Source organism: Pongo pygmaeus, chromosome 4, assembly GCF_028885625.2.
Source record: "Pongo pygmaeus isolate AG05252 chromosome 4, NHGRI_mPonPyg2-v2.0_pri, whole genome shotgun sequence".
In the NCBI taxonomy this organism is placed as follows: Eukaryota; Metazoa; Chordata; class Mammalia; order Primates; family Hominidae; genus Pongo; species Pongo pygmaeus.
Genome location: NC_072377.2, coordinates 155,341,716 through 155,363,444, shown reverse-complemented (window position 1 = coordinate 155,363,444; position 21,729 = coordinate 155,341,716). Strand labels below are relative to the sequence as shown.

The 21,729-nt window shown below is 48.1% G+C and overlaps 1 protein-coding gene across 11 annotated transcripts in view; it reads right to left on the bottom strand.

Moving 5' to 3' along the window:
• Nucleotides 1-15,985: 15,985 nt before the first annotated feature.
• Nucleotides 15,986-21,729, bottom strand: part of NDST1 (N-deacetylase and N-sulfotransferase 1) — a 72,758-nt gene continuing 67,014 nt past the window's right edge. For all 11 annotated transcript variants that reach the window (XM_054487761.2, XM_054487760.2, XM_063665598.1 and 8 more), the window contains one exon: nt 15,986-20,979. In XM_054487761.2, coding sequence (XP_054343736.1) covers nt 20,860-20,979 — 120 coding nt within the window. In that variant the 3' untranslated portion in view covers nt 15,986-20,859. The remainder of the gene's footprint in view (nt 20,980-21,729) is intronic.

Sequence of the window (21,729 nt, the reverse complement as noted above, 5' to 3'; positions counted from 1 at the left end):
CAAAACTATGACTCAGAAAGGGTAGGCAACTAGGCCATGGCCACACAGCCAGGGAGAGGCAGAGCTGGGATGCGACGCTGCAGAGCCCTGCTCCTGCTGTTGCCTCAACTCCACCCACCCTGTGTCCTGTCCAGGGAGCACCATTTCCCACAGGGGTGGCCGGCACTGGGCAGCCTGCCGGGGGGAGCAGAGAGTGCCTTCTCCTCGGGCCTCCAGTGGACGGACCTGTCTCCCTCACTGACAACCCTGCTCAGCCTCCCTTCCCTCCCACAGTGCCTCCGAAGGCCCCATCCCAAGGGCCCAGGAGCCGTGTCCTCCTCTCTGCCACTCTCCCAGCACCCACCAAGCCTGGCTCCTGGGTGTCTGAGAAATTATGGGAGGGAGGGAGAAAACATCAAGGGAGGGCCCAAACCTTGTCACGCCTCTCCTCACTGAGCCATCGTGGCGGTCCTGTCATGTGGGGTAAAGTGCAGACTCCTGTAACCCCTGCTGCACCCCTGCCCCTAACCTCCACCCTGCGGACTAAGGCTTTCAGCTCCTCCGCAGCGCTGGCTCTGTCTCTCATCTCCAGGCCGTGCTCATCTTTCCCCCTGCCTGGGACCCTCTCGTTTTCCACCCTGGCTAACTTGTGGTCCGAGCCCCATGCACTAGGATGACTGTGTGAAGCCCCTCCGTTCCCCACCCACCCCCTAGAACAGCCCCTGGAGCACTTCTGGGAGCAGAGCTCTGGGACCTCTGGGAGTTGCTCCAATTTCAGAATCCATTTCTGCAGAGGAAGGACTGCATCCTCTTTCCTCTGTTGGAGATGGGGACATCACCTTTGCAGACTGGTTTTCTCTCGTTCCTCTTCAAATTCAACTATCTGCAGAGCCGCAGGGGCCGCACTCACATGCCCACATGGGTGTCAGTTGCCAAGCTAAGCTCCCAGCCTTTCAGTGGTTTTCTGAACTCAGCTGAGACCATTTCTAGAGGACTGTTTAAAAAATAAGGCATTCTGCTGTCTTCTACATAGATTAGGATGTCTCCCTCAAGCTGACTTGGCCGAGCTAAGAGCCGGGTGAGCACACCTTATTGGGTGCTCCCCCCACCCAGGGTCTCCCTGACCCCCTGCCCTTTGGTATGATGGGTCAGCGAGGGCCATTAGGGAACCAGCCCTGTGGAAATAACTATAAGCACACTCAAGGGTTAAGCCACAAAAATGTTCTGCATAGCTTTGTTTATGATACTAAAAATATCTAGAATAACCCACATATTCAACAATTAAATAAAGTGTGATACATCCATAAAATGGAATTCCATAAAGAGGGTTATTTATCAACACCGAGAGATGGTCACAATTTATCTCTAAGTGAAAAAAGCAGATTATAACATCTTACGTTGGAAGAGGAAAACCTGCAGGCAGTTCAGTGAACGAAACTGAGGGATGTAGAATGAGGGGTGCTTCAGGGTGCAGACTTGGAAGCTGGAGGCCCAGGTCATCCGGCAGCCTCTGCCCCCTTGCAGCAAAAAGACTTTGGGCCATTCACCAAACCTAAAGAGCTAGAGGTGGCCATCTGTACAACTGGGGTAATATTGTACCTACAGACATACTAGCCACTTAGCACACTGTGTGTGGCCTGCGACAGACATACAGACTAAGCAGGCAACAGACATTATAAACATCACGTATGGGCTTATTTCCATATTATGGGTGATTTTCATTTTCTTACATTTGCCTATTTGGTTTTTTGTTTTTTTTTTTTTTTTTTGAGACAGAGTCTCGCTCTGTTGACCAGGCTGGAGTGCAGTGGCGCGATCTTGGCTCACTGCAAGCTCCGCCTCCCGGGTTCACACCATTCTCCTGCTTCAGCCTCCTGAGTAGCTGGGACTACAGGCACCCGCCACCTCGCCCAGCTAATTTTTTGTATTTTTAGTAGAGACGGGGTTTCACCGTGTTAGCCAGGATGTTCTCATCTCCTGACCTCGTGATCCACCCGCCTCGGCCTCCCAAAGTGCTGGGATTATAGGCGTGAGCCACTGCGCCCAGCGCCTATTTGTATTTTTAAATTTTTCTGCAATGAATGTTATTACTTGTATTAAAAAGTAAAAGCAAACATGACCTTACAAGGAAACAGCCCAATGGAACTCATTCCTGTGTTAATGGCCAGCATGTTGTTAAGGACATTGCTTATTATGCTGCCCTAGTGAGATTTCCTGGGAGAAACTATGATCTGCTCTTGGAACCAGGAGGCTTCGCTGGTCACACTGGCTGCCTGTGGGCTTCAAACAGCTGTGTACCTAACCTCAATGCCCACTGTGACAGAATCATTTAAATAAACTATGACACAACTCTACCATGTACACCAGTTTGTGATGTACATAGGAGAATGTCTGAGAGATTTCCACCAAAGGGTTAGAAGTATTACTGGGGCACAGGAAAGAGAGGGACATTTGAGCCTTAAATTTTGTGCATTTCAAAAATGATTGCAATTCTTTCACAATAATCTTGTATTATAATCAAAATAGAAATAACATAATTTGATGTAGTAGAAAAATATTTAATAACATATAAAGATGTTGACAATTTATTATGATTTAGAAGAGTTCGTAGGCTGGGCATGGTGGCTCATGCCTGTAATCCCAGCATTTTGGGAGGCCAAGGCGGGTGGATCACTTGAGGCCAGGAGTTCAAGATGAGCCTGGTCAACATGGTGAAACGCCCCTCTTTTTTTCTTTCTTTTTTTTTTTTTTTTGAGATGGAGTCTCACACTGTTGCCCGGGTTGGAGTGTAATGGTGCAATCCTGGCTCACTGCAACCTCCACCTTTCAGGTTTGAGCGATTCTCCTGCCTCAGCCTCCTGAGTAGCTGGGATTGCAGGCACCCACCACCACGCCTGGCTAATTTTTTATATTTTTAGTAGAGAAGGGGTTTCACTATGTTGGCCAGGCTGGTCTCAAACTCCTGACCTTGTGACCCGCCCACCTCAGCCTCCCAAAGTCCTGGGATTACAGGCATGAGCCATCACGCCCGGCTGTGAAACCCCCTCTTTACTAAAAATAGAAAAATTAGCCAGGCATGGTGCCACACACCTATAGTCCCAGCTACGTGGGAGGCTGAGGCATGAAAATCTAACCACTTGAACTCAGGAGGTGGAGGTTGCAATAAGCCAAGATCGCAACGCTGCACTCCAGCCTGGGTGACAGACCAAGACTCTGTCTCAAAAAATAAAAATAAAAATAAAGGGGGTTTGTAAAATACAGTGTATACATATTCTCCTTTCTGCAAAAACAACTTTATATATCAGACAGAAAGGAAACGTCCTAAAATATGAACCATGGTTATCCAGGGTGGTGGGATACAGACATTTAGATTTTCTTCTTATGTGTCTGTATGTTCTAAAGTTTCCACGATGAAGATTTATAACTCTTGTGATGAAAGAAAAAAATGCATTTTCTTAAAAGGAAAGATTTGGCCCCAGCTCTCCCCTGCCCCGAGTGCCTAAGTCACGGCAAACTCATTCTTAGCCTTCTCGTCTCCTCGCTCCTCACCTAGGCGTGTCTGTTTCCCACTGGCTTTCATATGGGCCACCTTGCTGTCCTTCCTGTGTCCTTGTAAAGGGCCTGAAATCCTCGTTAGAACCAGGCAAGGCAGAAGCCAGGACACAGGCCCAGCCCACCGCTCAGCGTCCAATGGTCCCCCAACCACCCGCCGCCGCCTCCTGCAGCATTGTTCTCATTAGTGGGGATGCAAAGCAGACCCAAAGGCGGAACTATAAACACCAGAGGCAGAGACCCATAAACAGCTGGGTAACCAACTCCAGCTGTGCAGATGGGCCCCGGCCACACTGGGGGGCAGATGGGGGCTGGGCTGGCCACTGAGGAATTGCCCTTTGCCTGTCCTCCTTAGGCCATGAGCTGCCAGGAGCCAGGTAGGCACCACTAGTTAGCGAACTGGAGGGTGGAGGGTCTGTACAAACCTAAGTGAGATTACATGCAAGTGAGCAAGGGGTCTGGGGGCCAAGGATTCTCAGGCACCTGAGCCCCATTACCTATGCACCTGGGCCTCAATTTACCTATCTGAAAATGGGGAAGAAAAGAAGTAACAGACTAGATGGGCTTTCTCAGCTCTACTACATCATGACCCACCCATAAATCTATGCACTAGGCCTAAATGCCTATAATATATCTGTCTGTAATATAATAAAAATATATACTATGCAATAACATAAACAAATGTTGTAACTAAATTACCTGTACCATAACCCATACATATTATATGTTTTATATCAGCCTCTTTAATGTTATGTTTCTAAATGTTTAATGACCATCTCTGGATATCTGTGATCAGAGAGTAAGTGGAGGCAAACCAGGAAGACCTCCTGGGAGAAGGGAGACTTAAAGCCTATGAATTCGACAGGCAAAAGGAATGAGCCACCAAAAAGGTTCTAATGGAGGAGAAGGGAGGGATTTGAGTGTGAGGGGATTTATAGGGCTGTTGAGGGTCATCCAGGGAAGGAATCCATGTCCATCTTCCACCCTAGAAACAAACTTTCTGGCACAGGAGAGGGGCAGGGAGAAAGCACACTGGACTGAAGTGACTAAGATTTGCCAGCCCCAGAAGCTCCCAAACCTGGTTACGTAACAGGACTACTGGGGAACTTGGTAAAATACAGACTCTTGGGCCCTTCCCAGTGCTCCTGAATCAGAATTTAGGATAGCAGTGTCTGAATATTTGAATTTTTAATAATTGCCTGGTGGATTCTGAGGCTAGAAGTCTGTTACAGGTGGGTGTTTGGGAACCTCTGGCCTAGAGCTCCCAGTGTCTGTGGATTGGATGTAGGGCAGAAGGAACACCCATAATTTTCACATCCTGTCCTGTGTCTGATCAACCAACACAGGATATAGTCATTGCCAGGCAGCTGGTGCCACCCTATGCTTGGGGCCTGATGGGACTGGGAACCCTTGAGAAGCTCATCACCTAGTGAGGGGTCCAGACCCCCATATCAGCCATCTGAGCTCAGTGCTGGATGTTGGAATCTTCTCAGGCAGCACAGCCCAAAGGGTGGATGCTGGAGGAGCCCAGAGGAGCAAAAGCAAACCTCTGAAAGCAGGACTAGGAAGGGGACCACAGAAGGCTCTAGAGAAGATGCTCTGAAGGATGGGGAGGATTCAGGTGATGGAACAGGAAAGGAACAAACAGGCTAGGTGGAGGGAATGATGGGATCAAAAGCGAGAAGTACAGAGGCAGTAGAGGTAAAAATCAAATGGGAACCATTTTCTGGCCATATGGTTTGTCAGGGGCTCTTTCTGTTGGGCACTGTGAAAAGGCAGTGTGCTGAACAGCCTGGGCCAGAGGACCAGAGAGCACATCTTCCATGTCGTAGGCAGCTGGCCCAAGGTCCCAGAGGAAAAGCCCAAGCCTGGGACTCCCCCGACCTCTCCCCGTCCACCAGGCCCAGCCATGTGACTTTCCCAGTTCCCCCATCTGGGATCACATGAGGCAGGCATAGGCAGGGGAGAGTCGCAAGTTCCAACTCTGACCCCAAGATCAGAATCTCCTTTTCCAGAGGGGCCCCTGAGGCCAAGTCAACCCTGATCCAGGTCACTTCTCCCCAAGCCAATTCAAAAATGGGCAAAAGACTTGAACAAATATTTCTCCAAAGAGACATACAAATGTCCACCAAATACATAAAAAGATAATCAACATCATTAGTCATTAGGGAAATGCAAATCATAACCACAACGTGGTACCACTTCACATCCATTAGGATGGCTATAATTTAAAAAAAAAAAAGGAAAATAAGGCCAGGCTCACACCTGTAATCTCAGCACTTTGAGAGGCCGAGAAGGGAGGATCACTTAAGCCCAGGAGTTAGAGGCTGCAGTGAACAATGATCACACCACTGCACTCCAGCCTGGGCAACAGAGTAAAATGCTATCTCTTAAATAATAATAACAATAATAATAATAATAAGGCCAGGCACATTGGCTCACGCCTGTAATCCCAGCACTTTGGGAGGCTGAGGTGGGCAGATCTCTTGAGCCCAGGAGTTTGAGATCAGCCTGGGCAACATGGCAAAACTCTGTCTCTATAAAAAATACAAAAATTTTCCAGGTGTGGTGGTGCACAACTGTAGTCCCAGCTACTCAGGAGGCCAAGGTGGGAGGATCCCTTCAGCCTGGGGGGAGGAGGTTGCAGTGAGCCATAATCCCATCACTGCACTCTCCCCTAGGCAACAGAAAGAGACTCTGTCTCAAAAATAAATAAAATAAAGTGGAAAATAAATAAAATAAAGTGGTGAGGATGTGGAGAAATTGGAACCCTCATATATTGCTGGTGGAAATGCAAAATGATTCAACTGCTGTGGCAAAAAGTTTGGTGGTGCCTGAAAAAGTTAAACATAGAATTACCTTATGATCCAGCATTTCCCTCCTACGTCTATACCTAAAGGAATTTCAAATAGATAATTGTACATGAGTATTCACTGCAGCACTATTCACAATAGCCAAAAAGTGGAAACAACCCAAATGTACATCAACTAATGAATGGATAAACAAACATACCAATAATGGAATCGTAGTCAGCCATTAAAAATGAAGTATTAACACAAGCTACAACATGGATGAACCTTGAAAGCACATTGAGTGAAAGAAACCAGGCACAAAAGGCCACATATGGAAGGATTCCATTTATGGGAAATGTTCCGAATATGCAATTCATTGAAACAGAAAGTGGTTCTGTGTCTGCCAGGGCCTAAGAGAAGGGAAGAATGAGGAAAGACCACTTACTGCTATGAGGTTTCTTCTTGAGGTGATGAAATGTTCTGGAATTAGATAGTGGTGATGGTTGCACAATTTGCTAAAAACCACTGAATTATACACTTTAAAGTATTATTTTGTGTATGTAAATTATGTTTCAATTTAAGAAAACAGAGCTGCCTTGAATGCCATATATGTATTTTTATTGTGGTGAAATACATATAACATAAAATTTGCCATTTTAACCATTTTAAAGTGCGCAATTCAGTGGCATTAGTACATTCACAATGTTATACAACCATCGCTACTATCTATTGTCAACATTCCCCATCACCCAAGGAGAAACTCTGTGCTCCTTAAGCAATAACTCCCATCCTCCCTCTCCCCTCAGCCATGGTAACCTCTAACCTACTTCTTATCTCTATGAATTTGCCTATTCTAGATATTTAGTATAAAGGAAATCAGACAATATTCGTCTTTTTGTGTGTCTGGCTTATTTTATTTCACATAACGTTTTCAAGGCTAATTTATGTTGTACCATGTATCAGAATTTCTTCCTTCCTTTTTTGTGGTGGAATAATATTCCATTGTATTATATGCCACATTTTATTTGCTCATTCATCTATTGATGGACACCTGTGTTCTCTCCAGCTTTTGGTTATTGTGAATACTCCTTAACCTTTTGATGAAACACTAAACTCTTTTCCACAGTAGCTGTACCATTTCACATTCCCACTAGCAATGTATAAGGGTTCCAATTTCTCCATATCCTCATCAAAACTTATTTTCCTTAAAAAAAAAAAAAAAATTATAGCCGGCCACATGTGGCGGCTCATGCCTGTAATCCTAGAACTTTGGGAAGCCCAGGTGGGCAGATCAGCTGAAGTCAGGGGTTCCAGATCAGCCTGGCCAACATGGTGAAAACCCATCTCTACTAAAAATACAAAAATTAGCCGGGCCTGGTGGTGGATGCCTGGAGACTGAGGCAGGAGAATTGCTTGAACTCGGGAGGTGGAGGTTGCAGTGAGCCGAGATCACACCACTGTACTCCAGCCTGGGTGACAGAGCAAGACTCCATCTCAAAAAAAAAAAAAAAAAAAGAAAAGAAAATTATAGCCATCCTAGTAGGTGAGAAGTGGTTTTGATTTGCACTTCACTAATGACTGATGTGTTGAGCACCTTTTCATGAGTGTGTTGGCCATTGTATGTCTTCTTTGGAGAAACATCCATTCAAGTCATTTTCCCATTTTTTAATTGGATTGTTTGTCTTTTTGTTGTTGAGTTGTTCTTTATATTTTTTGGATATTAGGCCCTTATGAGACATATGATTTGCAAATATTTTCTCCCGTTATGTGGATTGTCTCTTAACTCTCTTTACAGTGTCTTTTTTTCTTTCTTTCTTTCTTTTTTAGGGTCTTGCTCTGTCACCCAGGCTGAAGTGCAATGATGCAATCTTGGTTCACTGCAACCTCCACTTCCCAGGCTGAAGGGGTCATCCCACCTCAGCCTCCTGAGTAGCTGGGACTGCAGGCACACCACCATGCCCAGATAATTGTTGTATTTTTTGCAGAGATGGGGTTTCACCATGATGTCCAGGCTGGTCTTGAACTTCTGGTCTCAAGTGATCCACCCACCTAGGTCTCCCAAAGTGCCAGGATTACAGGTGTGAGCCACAGCGCCTGGCCTTAATGATGTCCTTTGACACACAAAAGTCTTTTAAATTTTAATGAAGACAAATTTATTTTTTTCTTTGTTGCCTGTGCTTTTCATGTCATATTTAAGAAATCATTACCAAATTCAAGGTCATAGATATTTGCACTTATGTTTCTAACAGTTCTAAGTTTAGCTCTTAAATTTAAGTCTTTGATCAGTTTTCACTTAGTCTTGGCATATGGTATGTGGTAAGGGTTCAACTTCATTCTTTTGCATGTGATATCCAGGTTTTGGAGCACAATTCTTTCTCCAGTGAAAGGTCTTAGCACCCTTGTCAAAAATCAATTGGCAATAGATGTAAGGGCTTGTTTCTGGGCTCTCAATTCTACCCCAGGGTCTAACTGTCTATCCTATGCCAGTAGCACACTGTTATAATTACTGTAGATTTGCAGAAGTTTTGTTTTTTTGTTTTGTTTTGTTTTGTTTTTGAGACAGAGTCTCCCTCTGTTGCCCAGGCTGGAGTGCAGTGGTGCAATCTCAGCTCACTGCAACCTCTGCTCCCGGGTTCAAGTGATTCTCCAGCCGCAGCCTCCCAAGTAGCTGGGACTACAGGCACGCGCCACCACGTCCAGCTGATTTTTGTATTTTTAGTAGAGACAGGGTTTTGCCATGTTGGCCAGGCTGGTCTCGAACTCCCAATCTCAGATGATCCACCCACCTCGGCCTCCCAAAGTCCTGGGATTACAGGTGTAACCACCGTGCCCAGCCTGCAGTAAGTCCTGAAATCAGAAAGCATGAATCCTGCAACTGTGTCATTTTTTTTCCAAGACTGTTTTGGCTATGCTGGGTCTCTTGAAATTCCACATGAATATTAGGAATTTTCATATTAGGAATTTTTTTTTAATTTCTGGAAAAAAAACCTATTGGATTTCGATAGGAATTGCAAAAAATCTGTATATTCCTTAACAATATTAAGTCTTCTAATCAAACATGGGATGTCTTTCCATTCATTTAGATCTTTAATTTCTTCAAGAAATGTTTCATAGTTTTCTGAATTCAAGCCTCTCACCTCCTTGATTAAATTATTCCTATATATTTTATTTTTATTTATTTATTATTATTATTATTATTATTTTGAGAAGGAGTTTACCTCTTGTTGCCTAGGCTGGAGTGCAGTGGCATGATCTCAGCTCACCACAACCTCCACCTACAGGGTTCAAGTGATTCTCCTGCCTCAGCCTCCCAAGTAGCTGGGATTACAGGCATGTGCCACCACATCCGGCTCATTCTGTACTGTTAGTAGGGATGGGGTTTCACCATGTTGGCCAGGCTGATCTCAAATTCCTGACCTTGGGTGATCCACCCGCCTCGGCCTCCCAAAGTTCCGGGATTACAGGTGTCAGCCACCATGCCCAGCCTATATTTTATTCTTTTTGATGCTATCGTAAGTGGAATTGTTTTCTTAACTTCCTTTTTGGATTGTTCATTATAGTGTATAGAAATTCAATGGATTTTGTGTATTGATTTTGTATCCTGAAATTTTGAAAAATTCACTTATTAACTCTAATAGTTTGTGTATGTGTATGAATTCTTTTGGGTTTTCTAGGCATTAAGATCATGTCTTCTATAAGTAGAGATAGTATTACTTCTTCCTTTCCAATTTGGATGCCTTTTGTTTTTTTCTTGCCTAATTGCTCTGGCTAGAACTTCCAGTATTGTGTTGAGTATAAGTTTCTAATCTTAACGAGAAGTTATGAAAACAGACATCCTTGTCTTGTTCCTCATCCTAGGGGAAATGCTTTGTTTTTCACCATTAAGAATGATGTCACTTGAGCCCAGGAGTTCTAGACCAGCCTGGGCAACATGGGGAGACCCTGTCTCTACAACAAAAATAAAAAATTAGCCAGGTGCGGCACGTGCCTGTAGTCCCAGCAATTTGGGAGGCTGAGGTGGGAGGATCACTTGAGCCTGGGAGGTCAAGGTTGCAGTAAGCCACGACTGTGCCACTGCAGTCCAGCCTGGGCAACAGAGCGAGATCCTGTCTCAAAAAAAAAGTTATGTTAGCTGTGAGTTTTTCACATACGGCATTTATCATGTTGAAAGAGTTCTTTTCTAGTACTAGTTTGTTAAGCGTTTATATCATGAAAGGGTGTTGGATTTTGTCAGATGCTTTTTCTGCATCAATTGAGATGATCATATGGGTTTTTTTCCCCTTCATTCTAATAATGTGGTACATTACTTTGATTTTCATATGTTGAACCACCCTTGCATTCCTGGGATAAAACCCACTTGATCATGGCATATAATTTTTTTGTTTTGTTTTGCTTTTTGAGATAGAGTCTCGCTTTATCACCCAGGCTGGACTGCACTGTCGCAATCTTGGCTCACTGCAACCTCCACCTCCTGGGTTCAAGCAATTCTCCTGGCTCAGCCTCCCGAGTAGCTGGGATTACAGGTGCATGCTGCCATGCCTGGCTAATTTCTGTATTTTTAGTAGAGATGGGGTTTTGCCATGTTGGCCAGGCTGGTCTTGAACTCCTGACCTTAGGTAATCCACCTGCCTCAGCCTCCCAAAGTGCTGGGATTACAGGCGTGAGCCACCGCGCCTGGCCTGCAATTTTCTTTTCTTGTAGAGTCTTAGTTTCAGTATCAAGGTAATGCTTGGCCTCATAGAATGAGTTGGGAAATGTTCTCTCCTCTTTAGATTTTTGGTAAGAGTTTAAGAGAAGGATTGATGTTAATTCTCCTTTAAATGTTTTGTAGAATTCACCAATGATGCCACCTGGTGGTAGGCATTTCTTTGCTGGGAGTTTTTTGATTACTGATTCAATCTCCTGACTTGTTATGGCCTATTCAGATTTTCTATTTCCTCTTGAGTCAGTTTTGGCAGTTTGTGTGCCTCTAGGAATTTGTCCATTGCATCTAGAGCATCTGATTTTTTAACGTGCAGCTGCTTATAGCAGTCTCTCGTGTTCCTTGTTTTCCTGTGAAGTTGGTGTTGTGTGTGTGTGTTTTGAAGGGTCATTCTCAGTGCCTCAGATCACCCACCACTTTCATTTCAAGGTCCCAGGAGGAACAATCAAATGTAATGAGTTTCCATATTGAGTGGTCCGCTTGACTCCTCAGCCCATCCTTATCCGCCTCAGGACAAAGGTGGCAGTGCCACCCCCAGGCTCAGGCTCAGAAATGGGGTCTGTATGTGTGTGATACCAGGAACTGGCAAAGACTTTACTGAGCACTCACTGTGTAGCAGGCTCCTACTGAGGGCTTTCCAGACACTGTCTCTTCACTCCCCACATCTCTGTCACCTCAGCCCTGTGATTATCCCCACTTCACAAAAGCAGAGACTGAGGCTCAGAGACATGAAGTACTTGACCAAGGTCACACAGTCAATACTGAGCCTGTATTTGAAACCAGATCTACCCGGCTGTGCATATTTTGACTACTGTGCTGCATAGCCTATTCCTTCCCAAGGGAGAACACCCCAGAATGGGGCAAAGGCCAAGGAATTCAAGCTCCAGTTTTTACCCCCACTCCCTGAAAGGTGTAATAGAGCAGAGCTTCTCCAAGTACCCATGCAGAGAAGCCCTCCATCTGCTGCCATGCAGAGCAACAGATACCCTCCATCAAGTACCCATGCAGAGGAGCCCTGTGCTACCATGCAGAGCAGTAAATACCCTCCACCCACTGACCAGAGGTACCCATGGAAAAGCACAGTGCAGAATAGCCTGAGGGTACACACCAGCAGGGTGTGCATGTGCACACAACTGTTTGTATATGTAAAACAATTTCTGGAAAGATCCACAGAAACTGCTAATGGTGGTTTCCTCTGAAGAAGTGAGTTGGAGGACAAAGTTCAGGGAGTGGAAGGAGACATACATCTCACACCATTCCCTGTTTGTACTTCTGTTTTAGATTTGTAGGTACACATACTGTTAGGCACCTTTAACAGCTTCCCAGGACCACCCAGTCCCCAGCCCTGAAAAGGGCAGGGCCAGGCTCGGTGAATTGTTCCCACTCTGCCTCATGGTCATGGCACTTCCCTGTGCCAGGACACATTCCCAGCCTCAGGCCCGGGGGTAGGACAGCCTAGTGGACTCCAGGCTGTGGAGTCTCATGGATCAATGACTACCAGCTCTGTAATCCTGGCAGAGTTACTTAACCTCTCTGAACTCAAATTCCTCAAATATACAATGGGAATGATAATACCTACCTCAGAGGATTGTTATGAAGATTAAAAGAGGCCGGGCAAGGTGGCTGATGCCTGTAATCCCTGCACTTTGGGAGGGTGAGGCAGGAGGATCATTTGAGGCCAGGAGTTCAAGACCAGCCTGGGCCACATGGCAAAACCCCATCTTTACAAAAAATACAAAATAATTAGCCAGGCGTAGTGGTGCATGCCCGTAATCCCAGCTACTCAGAAGGCTGAGGTGGGAGAATGGCTTGAGCCCAGGACCTTGAGGCTGCAGTGAGCCGAGATCACTGCATTCCAACCTGGGTGACAGAGTGAGACACTGTCACAAAAAGAAATAAAAAATTTTAAAGATAGCACTTGATAAGCGGAGGGTCTGCCTGACAGGATAAGAAATACTTTTTATTTATATTATTTAATTTATTGATGTTAATATTGATAATATTATTGCCCCACCACCATTAACCACCAGCCCAGTCTTCCCGGGAGGCATTCGCGCTGTCTACACTGTGAGAGGCTAGGATAATAGTGCCCCCTGGTGGACACCTTTTGGACTGCATCTGATGAGTACCTACCATCTAGTACCACTAGAGAAAGAACAGGAGTCAAAATTCAGTTCCATTTCTTCCTTTTTACCCCTAAATATTAGGTTGGTGCAAAAGTAATTTCAAAAAACTAATATCTCACATGTACTTCATTAGATACTCTTTCATAACAGTAAAATAATCAAAACCAGAAAATTGAACATCGGTTGAATAGTATTATCTAATCCACACGGTCCATCTTGCTATTCTGCTAGGTGTCCCTATGGTATCCTTTATAGCTAATTGTTTCATGGTCCAGGACCCCTCCAGGGTCACACATGGCATTTGATTACATCTCTTTAGTGTCCTTCAATCCTGAACCATTTCTCAGCTTTTCTGTATCTTTCATCACCTTGACATTGTTGGAGTTCAGGCCAGTTATTTTGCAAAATGTCCCTCAATACGGATGTGTCTGTTCCCCTTGGCTGGATTCATGTCCCGTGTTTTTGTTAGGAATTTCCCAGGTGTTGCACTGGGTTCTTCCCATTGCATCATATCGGGAGACACATGGTGTCGATTTGTTCCAGCAATGGTGATATTAACCCTAGCTCCCTGTCTGTCAGCTCGGGGAAGCTAAGCTCCCAGGGCCAGAGAGGAGCTGAGACTGGCCTACAGTCACAGGAAGGTCAGGCTCCTCAGCTCAGGGTCTTCACGAATGCTTAGGATAAATGCAGCAAGGCAAGAAATTGATCACTGGCACCTAGGCCTCCTCCAGATCCTAACTCCATAGGAGCTTAAGGGCTGGGTAAAGCAGTGTTGGCCTTCATCGCATCGTCGTGTAAGTCTAGCTGCTTGGAGTCCCCCTTTCTGCTTTGTCCATTTCTATTTTTCATTAAGACTTTTTCATTCCACAAATGATATGCAAATACATTATCCTTGTCTTATATATATTTCAGCCAAGGCTGAAGTCTTCTTTGAAAGTTCCCCTTCTCAGTCTTTCCTCCCCTAGTATCAGTTTGATGTGAGATACGTCTATCTGTAACCCCAGGAAAAATACAAACTGTAGTGTTCTCTTTCCATGATGGTCACATTGTATAGGTCTGTCACAGAAATTTCCCTGGCAGGGCTTGGAGACTGAGCTCATTACTTTCAACTGAATCATCATTACAGTGAATGGATACACTGGAGGTTACCTAGCTGAGGCCCTGTGGATGGACATCTAGGTTGTTCCCAGCGTTTTGCTATTGTGAAACACACTGCCCTACACGCATGATCCAGGCTTCTCCAAGGGAACTCCCCACCTCTAGAAGCCCGAACCACTCCTGGGGCACGAGGTTTCCTGGGTGGACATCTCCGTTGGGGGTGAGGAGGGGCTGATGGGCTGCTATTCATTCAGCCTATTAGAACTGCAGGACTTTTAGGACCTCTGGAAGCAACTGGGCTGGGTTTTCACAATGTGTTTTGAGAAATCTTAGGGTTCCAAGATAGGCTGAGAGACAGGGAGGAGATGAGCTGGGAAGAGTCCAGAGCTTCACTCCCACTCCAACCACAGAGCACCCCCACCTTTACCTGGTTTTCAATTAAGTGATTCTTTCAAAACAGAATCTCAGCTGTATTTAAATTCAAAAATCCCTGCTGCAGGCTGACCCCTCAGCTGGCACAGTCACCTTTCTGCACCGTGCCTCTGGATCTGCTCTTGTCCATGCAGCCTCCAGCTGTGTTCTTGCTGGTGAGGGCCACCTGACCCAAACCAAGCTCCCAGCTGACGAACTCCAAAGAGGGCTCTGCAGGTGCTGCCCTTGTGCCATCAGAGGTGGCACTGTGGTACGTTCACTTTGAACATACTGGGTCCTGGGAAGCAGGACTGCCCAGCTGCGTCCCCAGCATGCCCCTCCTCTGCCCCTCAGAAGCTGTGCACATTTCTGGGTACCGTCTCTGACATACATGAACACCAAGGAGTCTGTTAAAGTACACAGTGCTGGGTCCCACCCCAGAGGTTCTGAGTGAGCAGATTTTGGGGGAGCCCAGGAAAGTATATTGTTTAAAGCTTCCCAAGGGGATTCTGAAGGAGCACGTCTGATCACCTGCATTGCAGACACTGGCCTGGGCCCCTACCTGTGAACTCTCCTTCTCCAGGCAAATCTCGAGTCTGGCCCTCAATTAGGCTGTGAGGGCTTCAGTCATTTGTTTTACCCTAAGTTTTCCTGGACAGTGGGGCTCTCCGTATTAATTAGAACCCATAGGAACCATGGATCTGAGCCAGAGTTTCCCACTCTGAGCCAGAGTTACACTGGGCTGCCTCAGTGTGCTGGAGGGCTTGTTAAAAATTCCTCAGTGTACTGGAGGGCTCCTTAAAGATGTTGGGCCCCACCCCACATCTGCTGGAGTTGAACCTCTGGAAGTAGACCTGGGTATCTGCATGTTTTAGGCAAGTTCTTCCAGTAAGGCCACAGAGTCCAACTCCCTCCATGCGTCTAAAAGGTGAGGGAAATGGGACAAAACAGTAAAAGTGGATTGCCCCCAGCTACAATATACATTAGTAGCAGAAATGGTTCCAGCCCCCAAGTCTCCTCTCGGTCCAGTGCCCGACCCCCAGGGCTTCTGAGCAATCCAGCTTGTCTGAGGGCTCCTGTCATCTGAGATGCCCCCTGTGGCTGCCCCGGGATAGGCCTCTGCTGTATCTGGGAATCTTCCATTTATAACCCAGTGAAAATGATCTGTGTTGACCAAGTCACCTTGTGTATAGGTGTGTGCATACATGTGGGCACGTGTGCATGCCTGAGGTGGCAAGGACAAGCAGGCTTTGGCCGTGCATGCAAACACCCCTACTCCACCCTTCCCTGCGGGCCTTGCAAAAAGGTCAGACAGGACCAAGGTGTACAAACAGAACCCCACTTTATTAGCAGTTAGTTCGAGATTGTACATTAATGGAGGAAGGTCTCACCTTTAACACAACCCAAAACGGCTGGTTCGAGAGCCCTCATCAGGCGAACTGGGTAGCACCCCCTCTCCCCACTCTCCCCACCCCAAGGGAAGGAAACCTCTGCCTGCTCCCCCAGTGTGCCCCCCACCCTCTCCTATCGGCCCTCTCCTCTCCCAGGAAATGACATGAATTTCATGCACAAATTACAAAAGGAGCCCTCTTGCTAATAACAAAAGCTAACACAGTCATAGAAAACCCTCTCTTCCCTCATTCTCCTCCAGGGCCGGAAAAAGGAAGAGCAGGAGGGATGAACTTCTTAGGATAAAACGCAGCCAGTTTCCCCCAGGTTCCTGGCATTGACCCCACAAAACCCTATGCCCGTCCCTTGGGGAAGCTGAAAACTCTCCAGCCGTCTGAGCTGGCAAGGGCAGCCAGCCCAGAGCTGTCAAGCCAGGAACGCAGTGTTGCCTCAAGGGCCTGGGCAGCAGGGGGTCTAGGCCCCCCCTCACCCTCATATCAACTAGAGCAGAGCTGCCTCCTTTGATGTGTGAAAATCCCTACTGTGGCCCCTATCTGCTCATTCTACAGATGAAGAAATTGAGGGCCTGGCAGGAAGATGGTCAGGCAGCTACTAAATGCACCCGGCTGGGATGAAATTTCACAGCTCCTGCCGCCAGCCAGGGCTCTTCTCACACCACAGCTTGAGGGAGGCAGTTCCCCATGTAGGCTTTTCCCTGCTGCAACTGAGAGCCTGGCTCTGCTCCAGTGCACACAGACCACGGGCCTCCAGGAAATGAAAACCCTGGGACCCCAAAATAGAAAAAGAGAGACATATGATGTGTTTGGTGCCCTGTGGCCCATCCCCAGGGTCGAAGGCCCAGCTTCAGGCATGCAGCCTCCTCCTTCCAGAGCCCTGTGTCCTTCCTTCCGAGGCCCAGATATTGCGGCCTTCTCCAGGGAGCCTTTCTAGCCCCCCGCAGAGCTCTTGCTCTAACTGGCCCCTCTGCTGTTTTGGCACTTGGTACAGGTGACAGTGGAGGCGCATCTTAGGCAGAAGTGAAGCTGTCAAAAGTCAGCACAAAAGGCAAAATCTCATGTAGCCTAAATTATCCTTGAAAGTACAGGGGATAGAAGAAGTGGTTATGCGACACCATGAGCAAACAATCTGACAAATTCAGAATGTGGGGCTTCAACAAGACAGCAGGCCTAGGGCCTCAAAAACAACGTCATTTAAAAACTCAAAGTGAGCTGAGAGAAGACCTTTCAGCATTCAAAGAGGTTTTAAAAACATAGTTAGAAAATGCAATGTGTGCACTGTGACTGGATGCTGATTCCAAAACCAGACATAAGTTACCTGGGAGACAATTGGGGGGATTTGAATACAGACTAGATAGCAGACATCGTTGGGAAATGACTTCTCGTCTTGGCTGTGATACGGGGCCAATGTGTAGGACAACGCCCTAACTCTTAGGAGGTGCAGGCTGAAGCTTTCAGGGATCAAGTTTCATGATGTTTGCAATGTACTTTTAAATTAGGACAGAGAAAACATACATGTACACAGAGAAAAATGAATGTGGCAAAATGTTAATAACTTTAGATCCAGATGCTGGGGAGTGGGCATTCATAATTAAATGCTTGGTAAAACATTGTTGTACTTGCTTTTCCCACTAACAAGCCCATGAGCACAGCTCTGTGCTGGGACCACCAACCTCTGCAGGTCAGCGCAGCAGCTCCCCTCTGCTGGGAACAGATGGCTTCCTTAGCTGGGCCCAGAAGCACTGACTGCTCATCAGGGGGGTTCAGAAAAGGCCCATTTTTAAACTTCAGACTCATCCTTCAAGCAGCAGGATGCTCCACCACAGAAGGCTCTGGAACCCTGAATGACGGAGGCAGCTGCAGGTGACACTTGCACCTGCACCCACCCTGCGGCAAAGGCTCATGGAGGGGACCACAGAATAGATAGTGGAGCCACCTGGACAATTTCAGCTATTTCTCTCTCCTTTTTTTGGCCAAATGCTTAGAGTGAATTGGTGGACACTGAAGACTGGCCTCGCTGGCCCACTCATCTGTGGCTTTCTCTTCTCGGGAGGGGGTGTCCATGTACCCATTAGCTGACAGCCCCTCAGGCAGCTTATCTGCCTCTCCTTCTACCCCCCACACCTGCAAGTCCCGGCAGTATCTGGGCCTAGTGGGTCTTCAAGAAAGGTCTGTTAGTGGGAGGAGAAGTGGCAGCAGCGACCTAGGCAGACGGACTTGGAACATGTGGCAGGTCCAGTCTCCAGGCTTGCAGAAGGGTCCAGGCAAAAATCCAGAAGATCTCTGCTGTCACAGGATTTCCAACTGCCTGCTCCTTCCCATAGCCAGAGGCAGAGAGAAGTGGAGCTCCTGCCCTAGGCCAGCCCGCCTCTCCTGCCTTCCAGGCTCTGCGAGAGAGGCCTCCTGGCCCAGAGGGTAGATTTCAGAACCTGGGAGCTGTAAGATCCTCACCCATCCTGCAGCCCAATCCCCTCACTGACGGATGGGACTCTGGAAGTCACTGCCCCTCTCTAGGAGCCCCTGGTTCCATGGCGTGGGCACGTCTTCATGAGCACACAAGCAGACATGCCACCCTGTCCTCAGACCCTTTGCTGCTCATCCTGCTGGCCCAACGATGCCCAAGCTTCCCAGGCTTGCAGGCCCCATTGAGAGGCATGATGGGAACACTGCTGTGTACACAGTGAAACCACCTGCAGCTGGTCCCACTGCGTGTCCAACTTTTTCATCCCAGCAGAGAACTGAAGAAAAGGGAATCAGCTCAGAACAGACCCAGGCTCCCACAGGCTGGGGAAGGACCCCTTGAGGGAGAACACGACAGGGATGCAAACACAGACCTCGGAATGAGAAGGCTCAAAGGCACCCTGGCTGGGAAGGAGTGGTTTGTCCCCATATCCTGGAATGACCATGGTGTGACGGAGGAAGGGACAGGAACCTGGCACAGAGTAGGGTCCCAAGGATGGGCTCAGAGGCAGTGTGGCATTGGAAGAGGAGCACGACGGGACTTGTAACCGGGAGCCTCGGGTTCAACACTCAGCCCTGCTCCCAGCTGGCTCCATGACGTCGGCCAAGCAGGCCACCTCCCCTTTTTGGACCTGTTTCATACCCGTCAAAGGACCTTCCAGCCCCAAGATGCCAGAGTCTTCTGAACAAGACAAGGCTCTCCAGAAAGTATTTCCTGGGGTTCAGAGGGAAGCAGAATTTGGCAGTTGGAGGGGGCCGGGGAGAGGCACCCCAGCCTCAGTCACTTCACATTGTTAAATGGGGTGGGGTAGGAGCAGACCCCAACCAGAAATCAGCCCAGAGATCCCACTGTCTACAAGGGCCTGGAGACAGTTCTGTGGGCCCTGGTGGGCATCCCAGCTCTCAGGGCAGCTCCCAGCCTAGCACCATGTGAGGGAGAGTGGGTGGGGCAGCTTTTGACCCCAGCTCTCCTAGCCCAGCCCTGGCTGTTTCCTTTGGCCAAAATCCCCTCAGGGTCACTGGACTTCACGCAGCCCGATGTCCTGGAGAGAGCTGGTCTTCCCTGCGCATCTCACCACCTCTGTTCACCTGGGGTAGCCCCAGAGCAGCCACGGCACTGGGGAGGGCCCCTTCCTACTGTCTGCTCAGCCCCAAGCCACTGAAGACACTGCCTCCCTCCCTGCCACCTCATCTCTAGCTCTAATACAGGGCGCCCCCTGAAAGACTGGGGCTTAACACCATTTTGTAGGACTGAATTAAAAACGAACCCAACCAAAAAAAATAGAATATATATATATACACATTATATATATATATAACACAGTGCGACCCCAGCACCCAGGGTATAAACTCTGGCACCAAGAAAAAAACAAAAAACAAAAACAAAATATTAAAATATTTTAGCTTCTTAGTATTTGGGAAGTTAAGGGGGTCTCTGAGAGCCCTAGCCACAGGTGGCCGAGCAAAGCCGTGGCCAGCAGTCTTGCCAGCTGGCACACGTCTGCCTGGGCCTGAGGCTGGGAGGGTGTGGGGACCGCATCTGTACATGGGAACATGTTACTGGCATACCCCTGGCTTGCCTCAGTCTTTTACCACAGGAAACACCACACGTCATATCCCAGGGGGAAGAAAGGGGTGCAGGTGGGGCCCGGAGAACTGGGCCCGATGGCAAGGCAGTGCCCCAAGGCCCTGTGGGAAGCCTTGAGGATGGAGTAGATACTGTAGGAACCAGAGATTCTTCCCCAGAATGGGATGGTGAGATGTGAAGGTAGGAACCAGATGTGGAGGCTGGGAGTCCTCTCGAGGTGGCCACCCTCCCATCCAGCCTAGGACTGACTCCGGGGACCCAGCTGGCCCCTTGGAAGAGCCTGGCTCGAAACAGGGAAATGTCCAGTCTGTCTCCCCCTGCCAGGCTCTCCTCTCCTACAGCCTGGAGGACAGGGACATATGACAGCGAATACTGAGGGGCGCCCTGCGGAAGCAGGGAGTGATGGGTGACGAGAGGGGACAGTTGGCAGAACACAGTGAGGGACAGAAAAGAGTCTCGTGGACTCCCTCCTACCAGGAAGTGGCCTCCCCAGGAGCGGTTGGGAACGGAATGGACCTCTGCTGGTGAGGGAGGTCCCGTAGGCCGCAGACCCAGCGGTGGGTGCTCCAAGGTGCTTGCAGACCCGCCTGGGTGCTCCCCCGGCCCCACCAGGCCTCCACAGAGTATTGCTCATAAGCGCGCGGCTGCCCTGGCCCAGCTTCCCACTCTGCAGGTCAGTCTGGCTCAGCGCGTGGTGGGACGTCCCAGCTGCCACAAACATTCAGTCTGGCTATAGTGGCCGCGGCTACCTGGTGTTCTGGAGGTCCTCTCGCAGCCAAGTGGGAAGTGTCTGGCCCATCTTGTACAGCAGCTTGGAGAGCTCGATGTTGTGGTCCCGGTAATAGTCCTTCAGGAAGGCTCGGGACTGTAACGGAAAGGAAAGCTCAGACCTTGCATACTGACTTAAGAGTGACCTCCTCTTTAAAAATTGCCATGCTCGGCCAGGCACGGTGGCTCATGCCTGTAATCCCAGCACTTCGGGAGGCCGAGGCAGGTGGATCACCTGAGGTCAGGAGTTCAAGACCAGCCTGGCCAACATGGTAAAACCCTATTTCTACTAAAAATACAAAAATTAGTGGGGTGAGGTGGTGGGTGCCAGTAATCCCAGCTACTCGGGAGGCTGCGGCAAGAGAATCTTTTGAACCCGGGAAGCGGAGGTTGCAGTGAGCCAAGATCACGTGATTGCACTCCAGCCTGGGTGACAAAAGCGAAACTCTGTCTCAAAAGAAAACAAAAAAACAAAAAGCCACCATGCTGCTGGCACCACCCCCCATACACCTCTTATTTATCCACAATCTCCTTCTAAATGGTAGCCTCCAATAGCGAACTCCCAGTTGGCAGGAGCATCAAAATATAGCTCACTAAGTCAAAATTCTTCTGATAGGGAGAGGAGAGAGAATTAATCATCAAAACCCAAGGCGGGGCAGGGCCAGGGCCAGGCATGGTGGTTCACGCCTATAATACCAGCACTATGGCAGGCTGAGGCGGGAAGATCGATTGAGCCCAGAGGGTCGAGGCTACTGTGAGCCATGATCATGCCACTGCACTCCAGCCTAGGCAACAGAACGAGACCCTATCTCAAAAACAAAACAAAACAAAGCAAAAACAGAAGCAA